The 21,090-nt window shown below is 42.5% G+C and overlaps 1 protein-coding gene across 7 annotated transcripts in view; it reads left to right on the forward strand.

Moving 5' to 3' along the window:
• The window catches only part of SH3KBP1 (SH3 domain containing kinase binding protein 1), a 334,928-nt gene that overhangs the window by 255,459 nt on the left and 58,379 nt on the right, over positions 1–21,090 (forward strand). For all 7 annotated transcript variants that reach the window (XM_043896945.1, XM_043896942.1, XM_043896946.1 and 4 more), the window contains one exon: positions 15,234–15,341. In XM_043896945.1, the coding sequence (XP_043752880.1) occupies positions 15,234–15,341 (108 nt within the window). The remainder of the gene's footprint in view (positions 1–15,233; positions 15,342–21,090) is intronic.

The raw sequence follows: 21,090 nt of genomic DNA on the forward strand, positions 1-21,090 counted from the left end.
GTTTTACAGTCGCCCAGTCACGTCCCACTCTTTGCGACCCCATGGACTGCAGCACACCAGGCCTCCCTGTCCCTCACCATTTCCCAAAATTTGCTCAGGTTCACATCCATTGCATTGGTGATGCCACTAGCCATCTCATTCTCTGATGCCCTCTTCTACTTAAAAATTAAATATGTAATACTTACTCTCAGAGAATAAATGAGAACAAAACCTATCAATAGGAAGGCAAGTCAAAATCACCTCTGACTGCACTCTGACTGCACCACCTTCAGATCTCTCTCTTAATATTTGAGCCATGTTCTTCCAGACTTTACACACACACACACACACACACACACACAATTACAGTTCAAAATAAAAATAAGGTCATATCATATACACTCTTGTGTAACCTCATTTGTCCCCAGTATATCATGCCTATCTTTGGCAGCAAGGTTAAATGGTTCCTTAACATCCCAATGTATGGCGGACCACAGTCCTCTCTTACATTTGCTTGTTTCTGGGTTTTCCCTATTCTGTACCATGTTGCCTGTAGTCACCACCTTATTTGTAGATCCTCATGTGTGTAAGTATTTCTACCACTTTCTACTACTTGTGTAACCTTGGGTGGGCTGCTCAGTCTCTCTGTGCCTTGGTTTTCACATCTGTGAAATGGAGATGATAACAGTAGCTACCTCTTGGTGTTGTAAAGATGAAATGAGTTAAAGGAGGCGAAGCACTTGAAATCTCTTGCTCATAGTAAGTTCTGGATAAATGTTAGCAGTTATTATTTCATGATGATAAATTGCTGTATTGCTGCCTCAGTGCCTTTTCTTTCGGCTGCTCTGGGTCTTCATTGCAGTGCACAGGCTCTTCATTGCTGCCATGGTTTTTCTCTAGTTGCAGCGTGCAGGCTTCTCTTCTTGTGGACCATGGGATCTAGAGTGCTCAGGCTCAGTAGTTGTGGGGCATAGACTCTCTAGTTGTGGCGCTCAGGCTCTCAAGTTTTGGTGCCCAAGCATAATTGCCCCACGGCTTGTGGGACCTTTGTTCCCCGACCAGGGATGGAACCCGCATCCCCTGCATTGGAAGGCAGATTCTTAACCACTGAACCACCAGGAAAGTCCCGTCTCAGTGCCTTTTAAAGGCATTTAAGTGATGTTCTGAAAGATGGTCTCCCAATTAGTCTCCCCTCCAGGAGCCAATGAGAATGTTTCCTTATCCTTATCATTCCCTGGTATTGTCATTCTTTGTCATCTCTGCTAATCTGATAAGTGTTTGCATTTTAAAAAATGCTTACTCAAGTAGAAAATTTTGTCATTTTCCAATTGATTTTTATAAAAATACTGTATTATTCATGCCATTATCATGTCATCTTTCACATTGCAAATGTTTTTTCTTAGTTTTTGACTCATAGAGATATTTAAGAAAATGTCATTAAAAATAAATACCTTTTAGACTTAAAATTTCCCCATTTTGTAGTTAACTACATGTTGCAGTAAAATTCATCCTTTTAAGAATAGTTTTACTTAAAGCTTTTATATTTTAGTCCTAGTTGGAAAGGGTAGCTGACTATTAAATGCTCTCCTTCTCTGCCCTCCTCGGGGCTTTCAGAGGTTCTATTTAAAGCTTCTGTCCTTACAGTATCTTTTTATAATATCATTCAGAGAACCCTTGAGATTATGCATGGATAAGGATTCTCATATCCTAGACCAGGGCTTGGCAAACTTTTTCTGTAAAGGACCAGAGAGTAAATATTTTAGATTTTATAGGCTATACAATATCTGTGTCAACTATACAAAAGCAGTCATAGGTGTTGATGAATGGGCATGGCTGAGTGCCAATAAAACTTTGTTTATGGACATGTAAATTTGACTTTCCTGTAATTCTCATATACTTTGAAATACTATTCTTTTGATTTTTAAAAACCATTTGAAAATGTAAAAACTATTCTTAGTTTCAGAGGTGCACAAAAATAGGTAGCAGGCCACATTTGACCCATGGAAGGTAGTTTGCTAGCCCTTGAAATAGAATGTCTAGAAATAGATCCATAAAAATATAGTCAAATAATTTTTTATGTTTTTTTTTTCATTTATTTTTATTAGTTGGAGGCTAATTATTTTACAATATTGTAGTGGTTTTTGCCATACATTGACATGAATCAGCCATGGATTTACATGTGTTCCCCATCCTGAACCCCCCTCCCACCTCCCTCCCCATCCCATCCCTCTGGGTCATCCCAGTGCACCAGCCCTGAGCACTTGTCTCATGCATCCAACCTGGATTGGCGATCTGTTTCACACTTGATAATATACATGTTTCAATGCTATTCTCTCAGATCATCCCACCCTCGCCTTCTCCCATAGAGTCCAAAAGTCTGTTCTATACATCTGTGTCTCTTTTTCTGTTTTGCATATAGGGTTATCGTTACCATCTTTTAACATTCCATATATATGCATTAGTATACTATATTGGTGTTTATCTTTCTGGCTTACTTCACTCTGTATAATGGGCTCCAGTTTCATCCATCTCATTAGAACTGATTCAAATATATTCCTTTTAATGGCTGAGTAATATTCCATGGTGTATATGTACCACAGCTGCCTTATCCATTCATCTGCTGATGGACATCTAGGTTGCTTCCATTTCCTAGCTATTATAAACAGTGCTGTGATGAACATCGGGGTACACATGTCTAAGATCTGGTTTCCTTGGTGTGTATGCCCAGAAGTGGGATTGCTGAGTCATATGGCAGTTCTATTTCCAGTTTTTTAAGGAATCTCCACACTGTTCTCCATAGTGGCTGTACTAGTTTGCATTCCCACCAATAGTGCAATTAATTTTTTAACAAAGGTACAAAGAAAATTTAAGAAAGGATAATGTTTTCAAGAAATGGTGTTGGTACAATAGAACATCAATAGGCAAAAAAAAAAAAAAAAAGGAGCCCTAACCTAATCTAACACATTATGCAAAAATTAACTCTAAATGAAGCACAGATCTGCATAGGAAACATAAGACATAAAAAATTATTTATGAAAACATAAGAGAAGAGACTTGTTAGGACACAAAAAGCACAATTCATGAAAGAAAAAAACTGATGCGTTGGAGTTTGGCAAAATTACAGACTTTTGGTCTGCAAAGGTACTGTTGACAGAATGTGATTGGTTGGTCTGTTTTTCCTCCAAGGTCATCTGAGCCTCAGTGTTAGTAAATAATTGCTTGATACATAAATTGCCTGAATTTCAAAGAGCTTGGTTTTGTTCTGAGTCTTCCTGGGAATATTCTTTGTAAGACAAGAGACCGTGAAGCTCCCATAGCAGAGCTGTTTCATGTACCCCACCTCTGCACTCTGTGCCCCTTTTCCTCCAAGTGGTATACAAGTGTAGCTGTAGTCCACTGGTCAGGTCTGAACTCGGCTGAGTTGCCTGAGGACTGAGATTGGACCTGGGAATTATAGTTTTCACTCACTGCACAGGCCTAGAAGCTAAATTTGCTGTGTATGGAGAAAAGACTCCAAACAAATTTTTATGCCGAGGAATAAGCTTTTCTAAAAGAAAGAAGAAATGTACATTTGTCTTATAAAAAAAGGGAGATGGAAGGTAAGAATTTCCATTAGCTGCTGCAGCTGGCTTGGGTGTTCTTGACCTTCATAATGATCATGACTATACCTTTCATGTCTTATTCCTTCCTGGTGCTTATTTGGAAAATGAAGATTCCTCCCCCCTCACCCTAACAGGCTTCTTCGTGTCTCTTAGAGGTGATGCAGGAGCTAAGAACATCTCTTAAAGCACAATGAAATGTGTTTTATAAATGCCAGTGTCTTTGTAATGAAGCAAAATGATTTTTATTATACCTACTATCCTTTTAATGGAAGAAAAGCATGTATTTCTGTGCAGAATCAATATAGTTCTCTAAACATAAGTGAAAGTGACATCTCCGCTGTAGGATGCACAGCCTTGAGAGGTAAATTATACCATTAGCCATAAGCTTTGGATGAGCTGAAGGCACCATTAGAAACAGCTTCTAAAATTTAGCATTGAGTGGTCCTCTCAATGTAAATGACCTAACAAGTAGAAAATGAGAAGCTTCTATGAAAACATATTGTTATATAATTTCACATGCTTAATTATATTTAAATGGACAAAAAAAATGTAAAAGTGCCACTTTGATGATCTGCATTTGACATAATGCTAATTCACATGCCCTTATATGTTATGTCTCTGATCGTTCTAAAAGCCAGAGTACAAGTAGCCAAGAAAGGACCTCTCTGCAAACATCCACTTTTCACATGATTACTGATGTTTGAAGTAGAATTAAGAGGGTACAAAATCTTTCATTCTGCTAGGGGAAAAAAAGGACAAAAATATAAGCATTTCCTAAGACTTAGGCTTGTATAGGCTGCAAATGAAATCAGTTGGCAATTCGTGTATATTTGTTGTGATTAACTATACAGCCACATCCCACAGTTCCAGGAGATGCCCACAGTGGGTGATGACCCTGGTGTTGGGCCAGTATGGTAGCGTCTGTTGGGTGCTGTTCTCTGAAGGGCTCCATATAGAAGCATCTTTTTCTAAGAGGCAAACCATTTATGAGGCCAGAGGTGTTTGAGGCTTCTGCTCTGGGCTGTCTCCTGTAAAAATCTCCCCTAATTCCTGCCTGCCTACCTCTCATAATGCCTGTGAAAACTCTCTTCTTTCTGGGGACTGAGATTTGGTTTCAACTTTTCTCTTATTTCTTAGTGAAATCTGGACTCAAATGTTACTTCTGTCGTATTTCCTCACCCCTGTGCTCTGAGTGAGCTATAGGAGTGATCCTTTCAGTTCTCCTGCATGGATGCAAAGGACCTTCGGGGGTGGAACCCCACCCTGTCCCGAGTTGATGGCCTCCAACAATGTCAGGCCACCAGCAGCATGTCATCAAAATATTAGCATTTTATAGATGTGCTATTACCTAGAAAAGATTGGGTGTCACTAACTTACTGTGTATATTTAACTTTTCCATATAAAGATGGTTAACAGTGACTTGACTTTTCCTTAGGGAATAGTCTACCTTCCTTGTTTGAGAAGAGTATATATGACGAGCAAAGGAAACTCCAGGATAATTAAAAACCCTTATATGTGTCTTCATTTTAGAAATTCTTTCCCTAGACTTCTTTTGGGAATTAGACCTTGAAATAGCTCAGACTTTTAAAGATAGAGTTTAAAGTTCTATTCTATCTAGAAAAAAAATAAATTCACTCTGATTAAAGAAATATCATTTTCAAGTGAGAATATAACTTCTGGTTGCAGCCATGTTGAAGTAAAGGGTATATTAGATTTGCCCTTTCACCACTTTGGGCTTCCCAGGTGGCACTAGTGGTAAGGAACCCGCCCACCAATGCAGGAGACATAAGAGACGTGGGTTGGATCAGGAAGATCCCCTGGAGGAGGGCATGGCAATCCACTCCAGTATTCTTGCCTGGAGAATCCCATGGACAGAGGAACCTGGCGGGCTACAGTCCACAGCGTCACAAAGAGTTGGACATGGCTGTAAGCGCCTTAGCATGCATGCCTGCCCCCCACAGACAACTTTAAACTTGGACAAAACATATGAATTAGCTGTTTTGAGGCATCGGGCAGTGCATAGCACAAGGATGTGATCTTTCAGAGAAACGAAGCATAGAGTTCCATGTAACCCCTGGCTTTTTGCCTGGGAAAAGAAAGAAAGATAGTGCTAAGTCTAAATTGGGACTTCGCTGGTGGCCTTAGCAGTAAAGAATCCACCTGCCAGTGCAGGAGACATAAGAGACATGGGTTCGATCCCTGGGTCAGGAAGATCCCCTGGAAGATGAAATGGCAACCCACTCCAGTATTCTTGCCTGGGAAATCCCATGGACAGAGGAGCCTGGAGGACTACAGTTCATGGAGTCACAAAAGACTCAGACACAACTTAGCAACTAAACAACAACAACTTTCTAAGTTGCAGCACAGGGCCCTGGAGCACAGACAGCAGAAGACTCATCGGATAGAGGAAACAGATTGTAACTGTTTATAACTCACAGCTGCTGAGGTGGATGAAATTTTCAGGGCAGGGAATTGCAGAAGATCAAGCTGTGCAAAGAGGGAGCTCTGGAAGTGTATACATAGGAGTCCCTTGAGTCTTTGGCCATATACTTAGCGTGCATCAGTAGGGCAAGAATCCACCAGGCCCAGCAGAAAATAAGTATGGGAGGGGAGGTGTGGGTGGGCTCTGAGATGAGTGGATGTTCTAGAGATGGTCAGTAATTGGAGATGTTGGAGTTCTGGCCAAGCAGACTAGGAAAACTTCATTGAACACACTTGGCATCCAGTTGACAACTCAAAAAGTCAGTCATAGGAATAGTACTACCCTTGTTGTTGTTTAGTTGCTAAGTCGTGTCTGACTCTTTTGCAACCCTATTGACTGAAGCCCACCAGGCTCCTCTGTCCATGGAGCTCTGCAGGCAAGAATACTGGAGTGTTCATGACCAAGAACCTATGCACAATATGAACTATTATTTATTTTTGGTCATGCCAAGAATGTACAACATTTATTTGAATAAACTAAGACATTTAAAAAAAACAAAAGAACATTGGAGTGGGTTTCCATTTCCTTCTCCAGGGAATCTCCCCCACCTAGGGATCAAACCTGTGTCTTCTGCTTGACAGGCGGATTCTTTACCTCTGAGTCACCTTGGAAGCCCAGTGCTTCACTAGACCCACTCTGAATGAAGCCTAAAACTAAGCCCTGACAGGTCGAGCTGATTTGCAAACAACATGCCCACCATAATGAAACTCCACACTCTTGCAGGGAAGACAACAAAATCCAGTCCTTTGATAATGTAGTGTGCAGTGCATGGTTGTTGAGATTATACAGTCACAAATGACCAGATGTAAGAAGAAGCACAAAAATGTGAGGTATGATATGGATAGCTTATAAAGAGCATGCAGTTATCTCTGAATACAATTTTCAGGCATCAGGACATGCTTTAATTAATATTGGCATCACTAAAAGGAAGCTTGATTAATGCTGTTTGTGTGTTACTCATCCAAGTTTTTGTTACCAGTCATACAATATGTAAAATGAAAAGGTTATAAGTAATAGCAAAGCCTGTAAGTTGTTGCCCAGTAAAAAAATCAGGGTTTTTTCTTTTAGAAGTAGACAATCTCTTTGAGGTCACTACTTCCCAGTATCATAAAACAGTGAATGGCTGCCTAAGCCTCACCCATCCCAGGATGTGAACACTTGAAATGTGACATCTTCTTTAGTGGGCTTGTCCCTGGAATGGTCTCCTTGACTTCCCTCATTAACTATGGTCTGCTGGGCATTTCTTCTGACACTGAGATAGACCATGGTTCTCTTTTTTCCTGTTACCTCATAGACTGTGATGTTGATGAGCCTGCTGGAGTAACTGACTTAGGGGATGTTGGAAATGCTGAGCAGAAATCCCAGCCATGCAGAATAATTGCATCTCTTGAGAAGGTGTTAACAAGCTGAGGCAGAACGAAGTGCTCCTGGGCTTCGGCTTCCATGGAGTGTCCTTTCAACAGCCCCCCTGAAGCTCCATGCAGAAGGCGTTCACTAGTAAATATTAAACAGCACTTTTCATACTGCTGGTGGGGTGCTGAGAGTGTGAGACCCCCTCGAGGCACTCAGAGGCTCACTTGACAGCCACACTGAAATCACACAACACTCACTTTCTCCTCTATTGATATTTCAGTCATCAGAGAAGGTCATGAAAAACAGCCATGCTGGATAATTTCTGGGAAATTAGTACTAGGGAGTGTAGGGACAGCTGACCACCAGGGGAGCACTTTTCTTTTTCAAGAGGACCAGCTGATGAAACCATCATTTTGAAGTTTGCTGGGGTGACATAAGAGCAAACTATGTCTGAACTATACACTCCTGTCCAAACTCACATAGGCCATGTACAATGTCTTGGAAAACATGACCTCTCTTTGAAAGGTACTTTTTAAATTGTTACAATTATGAACAAATAATAAATTCAGTACAGACCACCAGGTAAGCCTGATTATATAAATGAAGCTTTCTTGTGTAGCTAACCTAGACCTTCCTCTTCCTTGTTCAAACTTGACTTCACTTTGGATGTTTGAAAATTGTGAGAAGTGGAGTAGTAGTCTGAGAGGAGATTGGGCCATCCATCAGTTCATCCATTCAGCTGACATGTACTCATCATCAGTATTTGTCAGGCACTGTGCTAGGTGTTTGGTGGATACAGAGTATAAAAATAATATCCCTTGGGAGAAAATAATAGCAAATGAAGAAACAGACAAAGGATTAATCTCAAAAATATACAAGCAACTCCTGCAGCTCAATTCCAGAAAACTAAATGACCCAATCAAAAAATGGGCCAAAGATCTAAACAGACATTTCTCCATAGAAGACATCCAGATGGCTAACAAACACATGAAAAGATGCTCAACATCACTCATTATCAGAGAAATGCAAATCAAAACCACAATGAGGTACCATTACACGCCAGTCAGGATGGCTGCTATCCAAAAGTCTACAAGCGATAAATGCTGGAGAAGGTGTGGAGAAAAGGGAACCCTCTTACACTGTGGCTGGGAATGCAAACTAGTACAGCCACTATGGAAAACAGTGTGGAGATTCCTCAAAAAACTGGAAATAGAACTGCCATATGACCCAGCAATCCCACTTCTGGGCATACACACCAAGGAAACCAGATCTGAAAGAGACACATGTACCCTGATGTTCATCGCAGCACTGTTTATAACAGCCAGGACATGGAAGCAACCTAGATGTCCATCAGCAGATGAATGGATAAGGCAGCTGTGGTACATATACACAGTGGAATATTACTCAGCCATTAAAAAGAATTCATTTGAATCAGTTCTAATGAGATGGATAAAACTGGAGCCCATTATACAGAGTAAAGTAAGCCAGAAAGATAAAGACCAATATAGTATACTAACGCATATATATGGAATGTTAAAAGATGGTAACGATAACCCTATATGCAAAACAGAAAAAGAGACACAGATGTACAGAACAGACTTTTAGACTCTGTGGGAGAAGGCGAGGGTGGGATGTTCAGAGAGAACAGCACTGAAACAAGTATACTATCAAGGGTGAAACAGATCACCAGCCCAGGTTGGATGCATGAGACGGGTGCTCAGGGCTGGTGCACTGGGATGACCCAGAGGGATGGGATGGAGAGGGAGGCGGGAGGGGGGATCGGGATGGGGAACACATGTAAATCCATGGCTGATTCATGTGAATGTATGGCAAAAACCACTACAATATAAAAAATAATAATAATAAAATTGAAAACTCAAAGGCAAATAAAATAAAATGTTTCTGAAAAAAAAAAAAGATTCTTTGTTTCTAACAGAGCTTCCCGTTTTTGAGAACGTTGTTATTCAAAGTATCATCCAGTAGCATTGACATCACTTGGGAACCTGTTAAAATGCTGAATCTCTGACCAGCCCCAGACTTATTGAATCCAAATTGTCATCTTCTCACGATCCACTCAAGGACAGTATACACATTTGAGAAGCCATAGTCTAAATCGTTGATTCTCAGACTGCACATTGGAAGGACCCAGGGACCTTTAAAAGGCACTGATTTCTCAGTCTCAACCCCCACCCCCAGGATTTATAGTTTAATTGGTGTGGGGTATAGCCCTGAGTGATTCTAAATGTGCAGCCAGCTTAAAGAAGCACTGCTCTAAGAGGTTGCTTTGCACTTTGGACTAAACGGGGCCCCACATGAGGTTGCAGCCAGGTTTTACAGTTTACAAGCCAGGTGGCAAGTTGGTCTTTTTTTAAACATTTGAAGTTTTTACACAAGAGGCAGACACAGCAGGGCTCACTGGTGACTCCTGCCGCCAGCTTGGATGTCAGAGAGCAGCTCTAAACTGGTCCCCAGCGCGAGAGCTGTGTGCAGTGGTGGAGTGCTTCCATGTTCCCCAGGGCCCCTCTGGTAGGATGGAGTGGACTAAAGCCTGACATGGAGGGCCGGGCCAGTCTCCCTCCTCAGACACGCTCTGGGGCCTTAGCCTCCCTCCACGTGTGTGAGCCACTGCTAGGGAGTTTCACCGGAAGATGATGCTGAGTCACGTGACAGATGTATTGTATACTTAATCAAGATGCTTTCCTGGGCTCATGATCCCTTGAGGTCTCTGGGACCCACCCCCCTAGAATCACAATACTGATGACAACCACCAGCAGCGGTTCAGCAGTTGTGTTGCTCTTTACACTTCAGACATCTTCTCCTGTGTATCAAGGAACTGAGACCCAGAGTCTTTATCACTGGAGGACCACTAAAGTATCTGATGGCCCCAGTTCACTGTCTTCCTCCTGTCTCTGAGGTACCTTGGCTCATGAGATAGGTACAGTGCAGAACATAGGTTGGAGTACAGTACACCTACGGCTCTGTTTGTTCATTCCTTAAAAGGAAACGTATCATTTCTATTTTACAAGGAAAAATATATTTTACTCTAATATCTGCGTGGGGATGAGGCATACAGAAACCATTTTGAGGACTTAAATCATAGACGAGTGAACATCCTATGTCAGAAATATAATTTTTTCCATGCTCTTTGATTCTTGATAAGGGTCAAGGTCTACTTGCCTCTGCTTGCATGTGAATAGATCTTATTTCTAGTCATCATTGTTCTGGAAACTTTCGTCTATAATACATGCAGATCTTTTACTCTTTCCCACTGCAAACTTCCACCTCATTTAAAGACCATCCCTTTGCCTGCATACACTGCCCTTTCCTCATCCTTATTGAAATCTCAAAATTCACGAGGGTAGCCATTGTCTTGGGTTATACCTGTGGTATACTTATTAATAGTGTCCTAGGTTTGGAAATAAATTATAGGGTCACTGTAAAATCTTCCAGTATTTTAACAGCACTGCCTCTCTCCTTAGTGGTCAGCTACTGCCTCATTGTTTTGCCTTCATCCACCTCCTGCCATCCTCCTGGGGGACATTTAACTCCACCCTGATGATGTTCTAGCCTCATAAGTCATTGATTGTCCATTCTGCTCCCATCACTCATGAGTGCCATCTTGCCTCACCCCTTGCATCACTCTTCAGTAGAGGTTGGTTGGAGCTTCCTGGAAGGCAAGCATTGCCTTCACTCTAAGGGCCAATTCTTGAATGTTCTCTTCCATGACTCCAGCTTCCTACTTTCCCTTTTCCCTTCTTTCACCCTTGATGATCCTGCCCTTGACCTTTCTCATAACCTTGATTCTTGCCCTTGTCCTCTCCTTCGAGAAGAGGATGAGGTTTCTCTCTCTGCCTGGTTTCTCTTGGTCCCCCTTGTTGTTGCTAATCCAGCCTAGCACTGCTGCCTCTGTTTCGGTGCCATCTTGATTCACCATGCCTGCCTCTTTCACTTGGCTCTGAGCTTGGGAACCCCATAAGGTCATGATGACTTTCTTTCGCCCCTGAATTCCTCTCCTATCCTGCATGTTTTAGGTCCTAATTAAATAAATTGAATTCGCTGCTGTTTCACACTTCTGGAAGCAGAGCCCTCAGACAAATAATTCTGTCTTCATCTCTGCCACCAAAAGCCTCATTCTTCTGTCTGGTTTGTTGAAGAGGACTTATTTTCAGTTCTCAGTTTGCTGTCAGAATTTTTCCTGTTTCCCTTAAATTAGCTTCTATTGCTAGGGGGAAGAAAAGTCTCAGTTCTCTAAATCTCGCTCCCACTGCAGGCATCTTGACCCTGTGGCTATTTTCTGTCCTGCAGCAGATGCCCTCTTCATTTTTCTTAGTATTCTAAGTCATGCTGTCAGTTTTCTTTTTTCAGTGTACTTATCCATGAACCTTGTGTGTGTTCTTACACCGGTCAGAATGATTAGACACACTGTGTTCCACCTTCATGCTTCCCCTCTCGTACCTTGAATTAATTACATAGCGATTAGCACTATTCATGTTTTCCTTAAAAAGCAGAACCCAGATGAGCCATGCGAGCTATTCATCACTGATGGGAGGTATAATAAATATACTGTCATATGCACTGTTTATCCCTGTAGGCGTACATAAGTTCTGAAGTTATTCTGAATATGCTTTTGCTTATTAAAATGTTCTTTATTGTTTTTCTGGCATACAAAACAGAAAGTTTCATTACAGTGGTTCTTGGGTTACTGATTGCATAAGGCTAATGGAAAGCATGGATTTGCACCATTTAGAAAGTTAAAAAAAAAAGCCTTCAAAAGAAAGATAGCACTAAACAATATTTGAGTGCCTTTTACGGACCTAAGTCTGTATCAGATGATCTGAAATGAACGTGGAGAAAAATTCAGCCTTCATATAAGCAAACCCTTCACACATGAAAAGATCTAAGATTATTGGAAAAGCTGTTAATGATTCTTTTCTCTTTGATACCAGAGCCCGTAGTTGATACAGTTATCAAAAAAAGGACCTTGTATGTTATGTGAGTGCTAGTGTGCATATGTGTGTTTCACACACATCTCTTAGCTTCCTGGAGTTAGGGATCATGTTCTTTTGCATGTTTAATGTTTGGTGCCTACAGAATGAACTGACATATATTTTATATGTAATAGTTGTTTGTTAAATGGAATATCATGAAATGCAAATTAACACAGTTCTGAGTGTTAGAGAAAAGATAAAAGCTTTCATTATAGTCACTTTCCTACAGGTGAGTTTCAAATTGGGTTTTGAAGATGACAAGAACTTGTCCAGAAAAACCAAGAGAAAAAAAATATATTCCAGACATTTCCTCAGAAACAGAGGCTCTGGATTGAAAGACTTAATTTTTAAGGATGAGGAGTAAAGCATTTCCACCCCTGCCCCTTCATAAGTTTTCCTCATACTGTTGAGGACATAATGGTTTCTCAGAGATGGAAGAAACTCACAACCCATCAGATTCTACTTCCACAACCCTTGTTCATGAATCCATTATCTCGGGACTGATGCTAGATTGCTCAGTGAGTGATATGACATGGGCAGGACCAAAATACTTAGCTCGGCTTCACATTGTCATTTTCCAAGAAAGATAAGCATTCTTTTAGGTTGTAAGTTTTTTTTAACCTTGTTTTGTTCTGAGTAAATCTGCACTTGATGCTTCAAGAGTCTTTGTCTAAGGATGTTTCTTGGGACTAGAATTTATGGGGTGATGTAGGACCCACTTCCCAAACCTACGTTCTCTTCTAAAGAGTCAGTCTAGCCTTGTTATAGTTACCCCTGTGGGAAGAGACGATGGTGAGCATTTACTTCTCACCTGAGGTGGACTCTGCCTTAGCTTATATAGAATTCTCACAGCTTGGGGCAGATAGAGACTATCTTGTCCTGCAGTAATCCTAGTCTTGGACTGAGGGAGATCACAGAACTTGGGGTTAAAAAGAGCCTTCATTGATTCCAGAAATACTTATTATATGTGGCATTGGACTGGGAATATGATGGTGAAAAATTCAGCTGTGTTTCTCTCTTTGCTGGACTGGATGCTCTAGCAAGGCACACATGAGTCACATAAGCCAGGGCCTCCAAGGGCTCAGTGCCAGGCCCAAGGCCAGCTGCACATCTGCTGCTTGAGTCTGCCTGAGCCCTCCCCCAGCCCCACTGGTATTGTGAAGGACCACGAGTGTGTCTCTGTGGGCCCTGAGCAGGAATTCCTCACTTTTTCAAGCATTTATTTTAAAAGCATTTTTCTGGGGGAAAGCCTTTGCTCATTTGGAGTTTTCGCTGGAAGCTGTTGATCACAGTCTGAGAATTGGGTTTTTACTCAACAACTTGCGCTTGACAGTGGTGCGTGTGTTGTACATACACAGGGAAGGATTAAATGCCCAAGTGAGGAGATTGACAACAGGCCAGTAGGTCTTGGATTGGGGTGGGAGAAGTGGAATTGGACCCAGAGAACAAATATGAGATTTATTATCGAACTAGAGAAGATCAAACTTCCCACCCATTGAAGATGGGGAAACCTGCAGGTGGTTCTTTGGCACGAGGGTGAGTACCTGGAGCACCATGGGGCCATTAGGCTCGGGATGGAAGCTTGTGAAGGCTACGCTGAGCTCTGTCCCCAGGACTTGGCACAGAGTAGGCACTCAAATGTTCAACAAGTGTATGAACATAATAGGGGTTATTCCAAGGGAAGCAGGTTTGATCTGGAAGAATGACTAGATTTCTTCTTTCATTTAGTGAGCAAACACTAAGCTCTGGAGGGTGGGGTGAAGGGCTTTTCATAATGACGACTGTGCCACCTCAACACGGAGAGGAGAAGGTGCATTAATGAGCTTGCACAGAGTGGGATTTTTCTCCTGCTTGGCTGACTGTCACCCAGCCCTTCTTAATTTCAACAAACTTTGTGACAGGCTAATCAAAGAGAACATTTGTGTGTGTGATGTTTTCTAACCCACATTTGCAGTTAATGAAAAAATTTCATTGTGTTAAAATTAAAATGAAGAAAATATATTTTCTCCTATCTTTAAGAGGGGAAAAAGATCTTATTGCTCTCAGTCAGTTCAGTCACTCAGTCGTGTCTGACTCTCTGCGACTCCATGAACCGCAGCACACCAAGCCTCCCTGTCCATCGCCAACTCCCGGAGTTTACTCAAACTCATGTCCATCGCGTCAGTGATGCCATCCAACCATCTCATCCTCTGTCATCCCCTTCTCCTCCTGCCTTCAATCTTTCCCAGCATCAGGGTCTTTTCCAATGAGTCATTTCTTCGCATCAGGTGGCCAAAGTATTGGAGTTTCAGCTTCAACATCAGTCCTTCCAGTGAATATTCAGGAGTGATTTCCTTTAGGATGGACTGGTTGGATCTCCTTGCAGTCCAAGGGACTCTCCAGAGTCTTCTCCAACACCACAGCTCAAAAGCATCAGTTCTTCGGCTCTCAGCTTTCTTTATGGTCCAACTCTCACATTCATACAGGACTACTGGTAAAACCATAGCCTTGACTAGACAGACCTTTGTTGGTAAAGTAATGTCTCTGCTTTTTAATATGCTGTCTAGGTTTGTCATAGCTTTTCTTCCAAGAAGCAAGTGTCTTTTAATTTCATGGCTGCAGTCACCATCTGCAGGGCCTCTAAAAGCCCCACTGGGTTTCGAGTCCCAGCTGGCAGCTCTAGGACACCGGAGCTTTTGTCCTCCCATCCAGCTTTGGGGTTTATGCTGTTGAGTCTTAGGAACCATTGATGGCTGCCTCAAGGAAAGCACTTCCATCTCTGTACAAGGGGCGTTAGAGCTCTCTGTGAGGCACTTGCCCCCTTTCTCACTCTGCTCTCCTGTTTCCTAGGACTGCATCGATGTGGGCTGGTGGGAAGGAGAGCTGAATGGCAGACGAGGAGTGTTTCCTGACAACTTCGTCAAGTTACTGCCGCCTGACTTTGAGAAGGAAGGAAACGTAAGTCTCTGTGGCTCGGCTCTCAGTGCACCACCTGCTGTCAGAGTTGCGGCCTCCATGACGGGCTGGGGGTGCGGGGTGAGGATGTCTGTTGTTGAAGAGCCCTGGCATTTTAGTTTGATGGACCGGCTGCCCCATACCTGGTGTGTGTGAACAAGTTATCTTCCACAAACCCCAGTTTCCTCATCAGAGAGCCTTCTTCTAGGGTTGTTGTGTGACTAGACAAGATGATGTGTGCAAAGCACTTGGTTTGGTACCTGGAGCGTTTAAGCAACCAAATAAATGACAGAAACCGTTGGGGGCTCCATTGGTAAGTGGATGGCCTGTATCCTGCATAGTGTGTCCTTGGGTGGTGAAGTGACTAATGCTGTGGAAGTGGCTGAAAAGCACATTTTGAAGCTGAGGATGCAGGATGAGGCCTGCTGATCTTCCCAACTCTGTGTATGTGTGTACACACATTTGGTCAGGTATACACATGCATGGGCTCCTTAGTGGCTCAATAGTCAAAAAAAAAAAAAAAAAACCCACCTGCCAATGCAGGGGGCATGGGTTCGATCCCTGTGTTGGGAAGATACCCTGGAGCAGGAAATGGCAATCAGCTCCAGTATTCTTGCCTGGGAAATTCCACGGACAGAGGAGCCTAGTGGGCTACAGTTCATGGGGTCACGAAGAGTTGGACATGACTTAGCAACTAGACAGACTAGACTTAGCAACAACAACAAATACACACACATGCCCATTGTGTGTGTGTGTGTGTGTGTGTGTGTGTGTGCGCGCGCGCACATGTGCGCATGTATCCCTCTGAGCTGTACTTTCTCTTTGTGAGAACCCATTTTTACAATTCTGTGGTTTAAATGAGCCAGTCCACCTTTGTTTGCATCACGGGAAGCATGTTGTTTCTCTGATGACACTCTAACAGGAAATGTTGAATAGTTAGAAGCACCTTACATTCTAAGAGGGTACAGTGATTTGGTCTATTTGGTCTTTTCCAAGCTGTTCTTCAGTTCAGAGCTCTTGGCTCAGGCTTTCTCATGCCTTCTGCCCACTTTTTCTGGCCTGTGTTCTCTTCATGCCCATGGGGGCTCTATTACTGGACCATAAACTTTGACCCATCACATTCCCATGGAATTGAGGTTCGGAAAAGGTAGCTACAATACTAGTGGGTTGATTACCAAGGATACTAAACAGCATTGCTGGTGTATACACTGCTTAGATGGATGGATATGATTGTTCAAGGAGCCAAATGTGTTTGTACCCACCAAGATTATGGCCTGTAGATTGGTTTGAACAAAGGGCTACACCTTTTAGGCTTTTTGATAGCTGTCTTTCTTGTTTAGCTGAAGGATGCTTGGTTCCACATCTGTATTCTCTCTGGGAATTAAGTTTGAGGTTCAGAGAATTCTGCTTCCCAGTGTTTTCTAGATCCTTGAGACACTGCTGGTCTGGGGACCACACTTTGTCAGCCTTACCTGGAGCTTTTTAGAAATGCTTGAACCCCATCCTAGACCTGTGCATCAGAACCCACATTTTATCAAGATCCTCAGGTGATCTGTTTCCACATTATGGTTTGGGAAGCTCTGGTGTAGATGCAGGTGTCTGTCTAAGTGGTGACAACCCCACCTTCTAGTTTTGAACCATATTTTAGGAGGAGAATAAATTCATAGAATGGAGAAGGGCTCACCATTCAGTAGACATCTTCCACCAAGCAAAATCATTTGAGCCATTTTTATTGATAATGGTTGTAGTGGTGGGTTATCGGCTAACAGAATTCATCCCTGAGAGAAAAAAAAGACACTAGCCCTTGGTAGTATCTGTATAGTAAATGTTTAAAACTAAGACACAAGAAAGAGGTTTGGCAGACATTTATAGAACGTGGTTGTGACTCTAGCCTGCAGCATTGAATAGACTTGAACTTGAATCCTGGCCCTGTCACTTAATTGTTCTGTTCAAGATCAACTCATTGACTGTTTCCTCAGCATCTCTGGATTTTGCATCTGTGGATTCAATCAACCTTGGGTCGAAAATACTAGACAATAAATTTCAGGAAGTTCCTAAAAGTAAAGCTTGGATCTCTTGAATTTGCTGTGTAGTGACAATTATATACATGACATTTACAACCATTTATATAGCGTTGACTTTGTATTAGATATTATAAGTAATCTAGAGATGACTTAAAGTATAGGGGAGGATGTGCATAGGTTATATGCAAATACTCTCCCATTTTATATGAGAGACTTGGACATCTGTGGATTTTTGCTTTCTGCAGGGTGTCCTGAAACCAATCTCCCATGAATACTGAGTGACAACTGTGTTCTCATCTATTAAATTGCAGGAATAATCATATCGACCTTGTTAAATTGTTGAGAAGATTAGCCAAAATGACACATATGAATTCCTTAGCACACCGCCTGGTCCTTTGTGAATGCCCTATACATATTAACTATTCCAGTCTTTGTAATTACTATTAGCACAAGTGTGAGAAGACTCCAGCTAAAACTGTGCAACGGTGGTAGAAATCTGACTCCAGTTCATCACATCAGCACAGAATTAGCTTGGTGTCTTGGTGAGCTTCCCTGGGGATCCCAATGCATCTAAGAACTTTGATGAATAGCCTTTAAAAAGAAATCTACTGCCTTATGTATGTGTAGAGACAAGCGAGTACAGGATGGCATAATCTTCATGTCCTTTGCATATTTGGTGGGCATCTGCTGCCTGGCAGTGATATTTTATGTTTATTCATTCATCTTCTTTATATCTATTGGGTTCCTTCTTTGGACAGGCTGCCATACTGGTTGATGGAAGTGAAGAAGACTCACATGGCCATCCTTGTGAGCTTAGAGTTGGGTAGCAGGGGACCACTCTGACTACCTGTTTGAGCCTGATAAAGGGTGTTCACATCCAAAACATTTGGAGGCCTCCATGGTGACGCCTCTCCCTCTGGCTAAAGGATCTTAGCAAGCTCGCCATCCTACCAGACTTTTGCCACCTTCTTGATTCTGGCTGAGGTAGTATGGTTTTGAATGCTGAGGTAAAATCTGGATAATTATTTTAACAAATGGACAAAGCCTGTGGTTGCCTACCTTGTAGCACCCTGCCTTCTAGTCCCCAGTCATATTTTATGGGGCAATAAATTCGCTCAAGTGAGAGTCCATGGCATACTTTTCTAGAAGCGCTGCCCTCTTACATAAAGTATTGCAGGAGGACTCCTGGTGAGAGAGTGAAGTTGTCAGTGATGAGTGGACTTGTCTTGGCTTGCTCACTGAGGCATGCATGCTCTTGGGGGCCCATGGGCATCTTCCCCACCCCAGACAGGCAGCCACCGTCCCTCTGATAGGTCTTTTACCTTTGTTCCTAAGAAGCAGAAAACTCAATTTTAGGGAAACAATAGTTGTATCTGTCAGACAAAGTAATACCTACAGCTGAGAAATGATTGTATAATGTGACATTTAGCTTTTAGAAGATTCAAAGTATTACATCCTTTTCATCCCCTCTGACCTGTAAAACCCACCAACCAGCTTTGCACTGGTTGTTACACCAGCCTTTTTTACTGCACCCAGAGTGTTGGTGAGTTGGTGACAGCGTGACTGGAGACAGGGCTGTCGTGTGCAGAGTTGACTGTGTAAAGATGATTAGAATCATTAACACGAATGCACGATGTGAATGACAGAGCCTGCAACATGATTCTGCCATCAGATTCAGCAGATGTCATCTTGTCTTGCCAGTGGCTGGGGTTGCAGTCACTCACCCAGAAAAGAGGACGATGTGCGATGATTAGGGTAGACAGCAGCACACAGCATTTATTCAACGGCAGACCTCTTGAATCAGTAGGCATCAGCAAAGCCTTCTGACAAGGCTGGCATATTTTCTTCTGGGGTGTGGATTCAGGTGGTTACTCCCGGGCCTTTTGGAACTCCTGGAGGTCTTTCTTTCAGAGGGTTCTCTCGCACCAGGCTTGCAAAGACTCTGGGGCTTTTCCCTAAGACATTTCCGAGAGCACCGGTCAATCTCTGGGTGCAGATTTTAGAGCAATTATATAAGCCGTTTATAAGAGAACCTAGATTCAGTGGCTGCCTGTTTATTTTGAGCCTCAACAGGAAAACTGAATATTAGAATGGAAAGATTAAAAATTCTGAGAGCTCTGATGAAGGCTCGTGCATGCTCTGTTGTCAGGACTGAGGGAAAGCAGGGAACTTAGACTCTCTGAACTGCAGAAACATCTTCATCATTAAAAATAACAATAATAATAATAATAATAATAAGGATAGAACAGGTATCCTGAAAGGTAATGTTTCTGAAAGATAGTGTTTTAAGAAAGTCTCAGGATCCAGTTCTTTTAAGAGAAAGTGTTCTGATCACCAGACGATGGTACTGTGCTTGCCTGCATGGATTCGGGGGCTCATGAGCTTGTGCCATGTCAAGAATCAGGACGTTGTTGAGAGGCCCTGAGGCATTGCCCTAGTGGAGGGTCTGCCTCTTGGCCTCAGGGACACAGAACTCTCCCTTAAAGAGTTTGAAGGGTACCTGTGACTGTGACACAAACTCACATTGGCAAACTCACAGAGACTTACTCGGGGAGCAGACTGGCAGCTTACTAATCATGACAAGAACTGAAATATCAGCCCATCTGGAGCACATGGGTCTGCCTGCCCTGGGCATTTGCTCCCTGTTGGGCCTGATTTCTTAAAATCCAGATTCTATAGGAAACCACATTTGTTTGGTACTTTCCAGGAGAGTACGGAATGAAAAGAAGAGGAGCTAGTTACTTTCACAAAGGGTCTTATAGTTGTAGCTTGAGGTCCCTCAGGCACCAGGGGGCAGGGTGAGCCAAGGGAACTGGATATTAAGTTCAGCAAAGCCCAGATAATGCTGGTGAGAGCCCCACACCTGTGGCCCCAGCAGCTCTCCATTTTTCTCTGTTTTCATGGCTGATTGGACACTTCCCATCCATTATCCATCTTTGGACATACAGTGGTACAATCAAGTGGGTTTCCCACATTCTCCATTACAATTGAGTGCCAACTTTAAGATGGTTCAGTGGGAGTTTTGTAGGTTTCAAAGTTCTATAGGAAAGGATCTCTCTTGCTTGATTCCCGTGATGGCTCATACTCTCTAGGTGACTTTTGTGGTTTAACTTGGACCACATTCTCTTTACCAAGTTCTCAGGAGGCCCCTTACCTTAGCACCCGTCATCTGATAATCCAGTTTACAACACTATCCTCGGCCAGAATTTTCTTTATTCCTAGTCATGAGCTCCATCCTTTTGAGAACCACTATCCTTTCTAATTTCTGAAGTTGCCCAATGAATTCTTTCCTTCTTTTTAGTCTTCCAAAAAGAAATATGTGCTTATTAATAAGCAGCATGATGAATAAAACTTGCCTTTGAGATTATTTGCCTGTACATTTGATTTTCTGGGTAATTTTACCTGCAGAGATGGGGATCATTGAGGTGTTGATGTTGCCCCAGTGATAATGATTGCCTAATGACAGAACCCCAACTGAGTTTCTCTCACATGGCCTGGGTGGCACCCTTCTTCCTTTTTTGTTGGTACTTACAGCTTTTGTTCTCCCAGATGAGCAGCTCATTCAGTATACTCTTGCCTGAAGTGATTCTTTATCATCATGCCATCTGAACTATAATCTCTTTGAAGGCAGACCCTGTGTCCCAAGCTTCACCTTCATAGGGTCTAACAGTATGTGTCTTAGTCAGTTCAGGCTGCTATAACAGATAACATAGAATAGGTGGTTTATA

This window comes from Cervus elaphus, chromosome X (genome assembly GCF_910594005.1).
Source record: "Cervus elaphus chromosome X, mCerEla1.1, whole genome shotgun sequence".
NCBI lineage: Eukaryota > Metazoa > Chordata > Mammalia > Artiodactyla > Cervidae > Cervus > Cervus elaphus.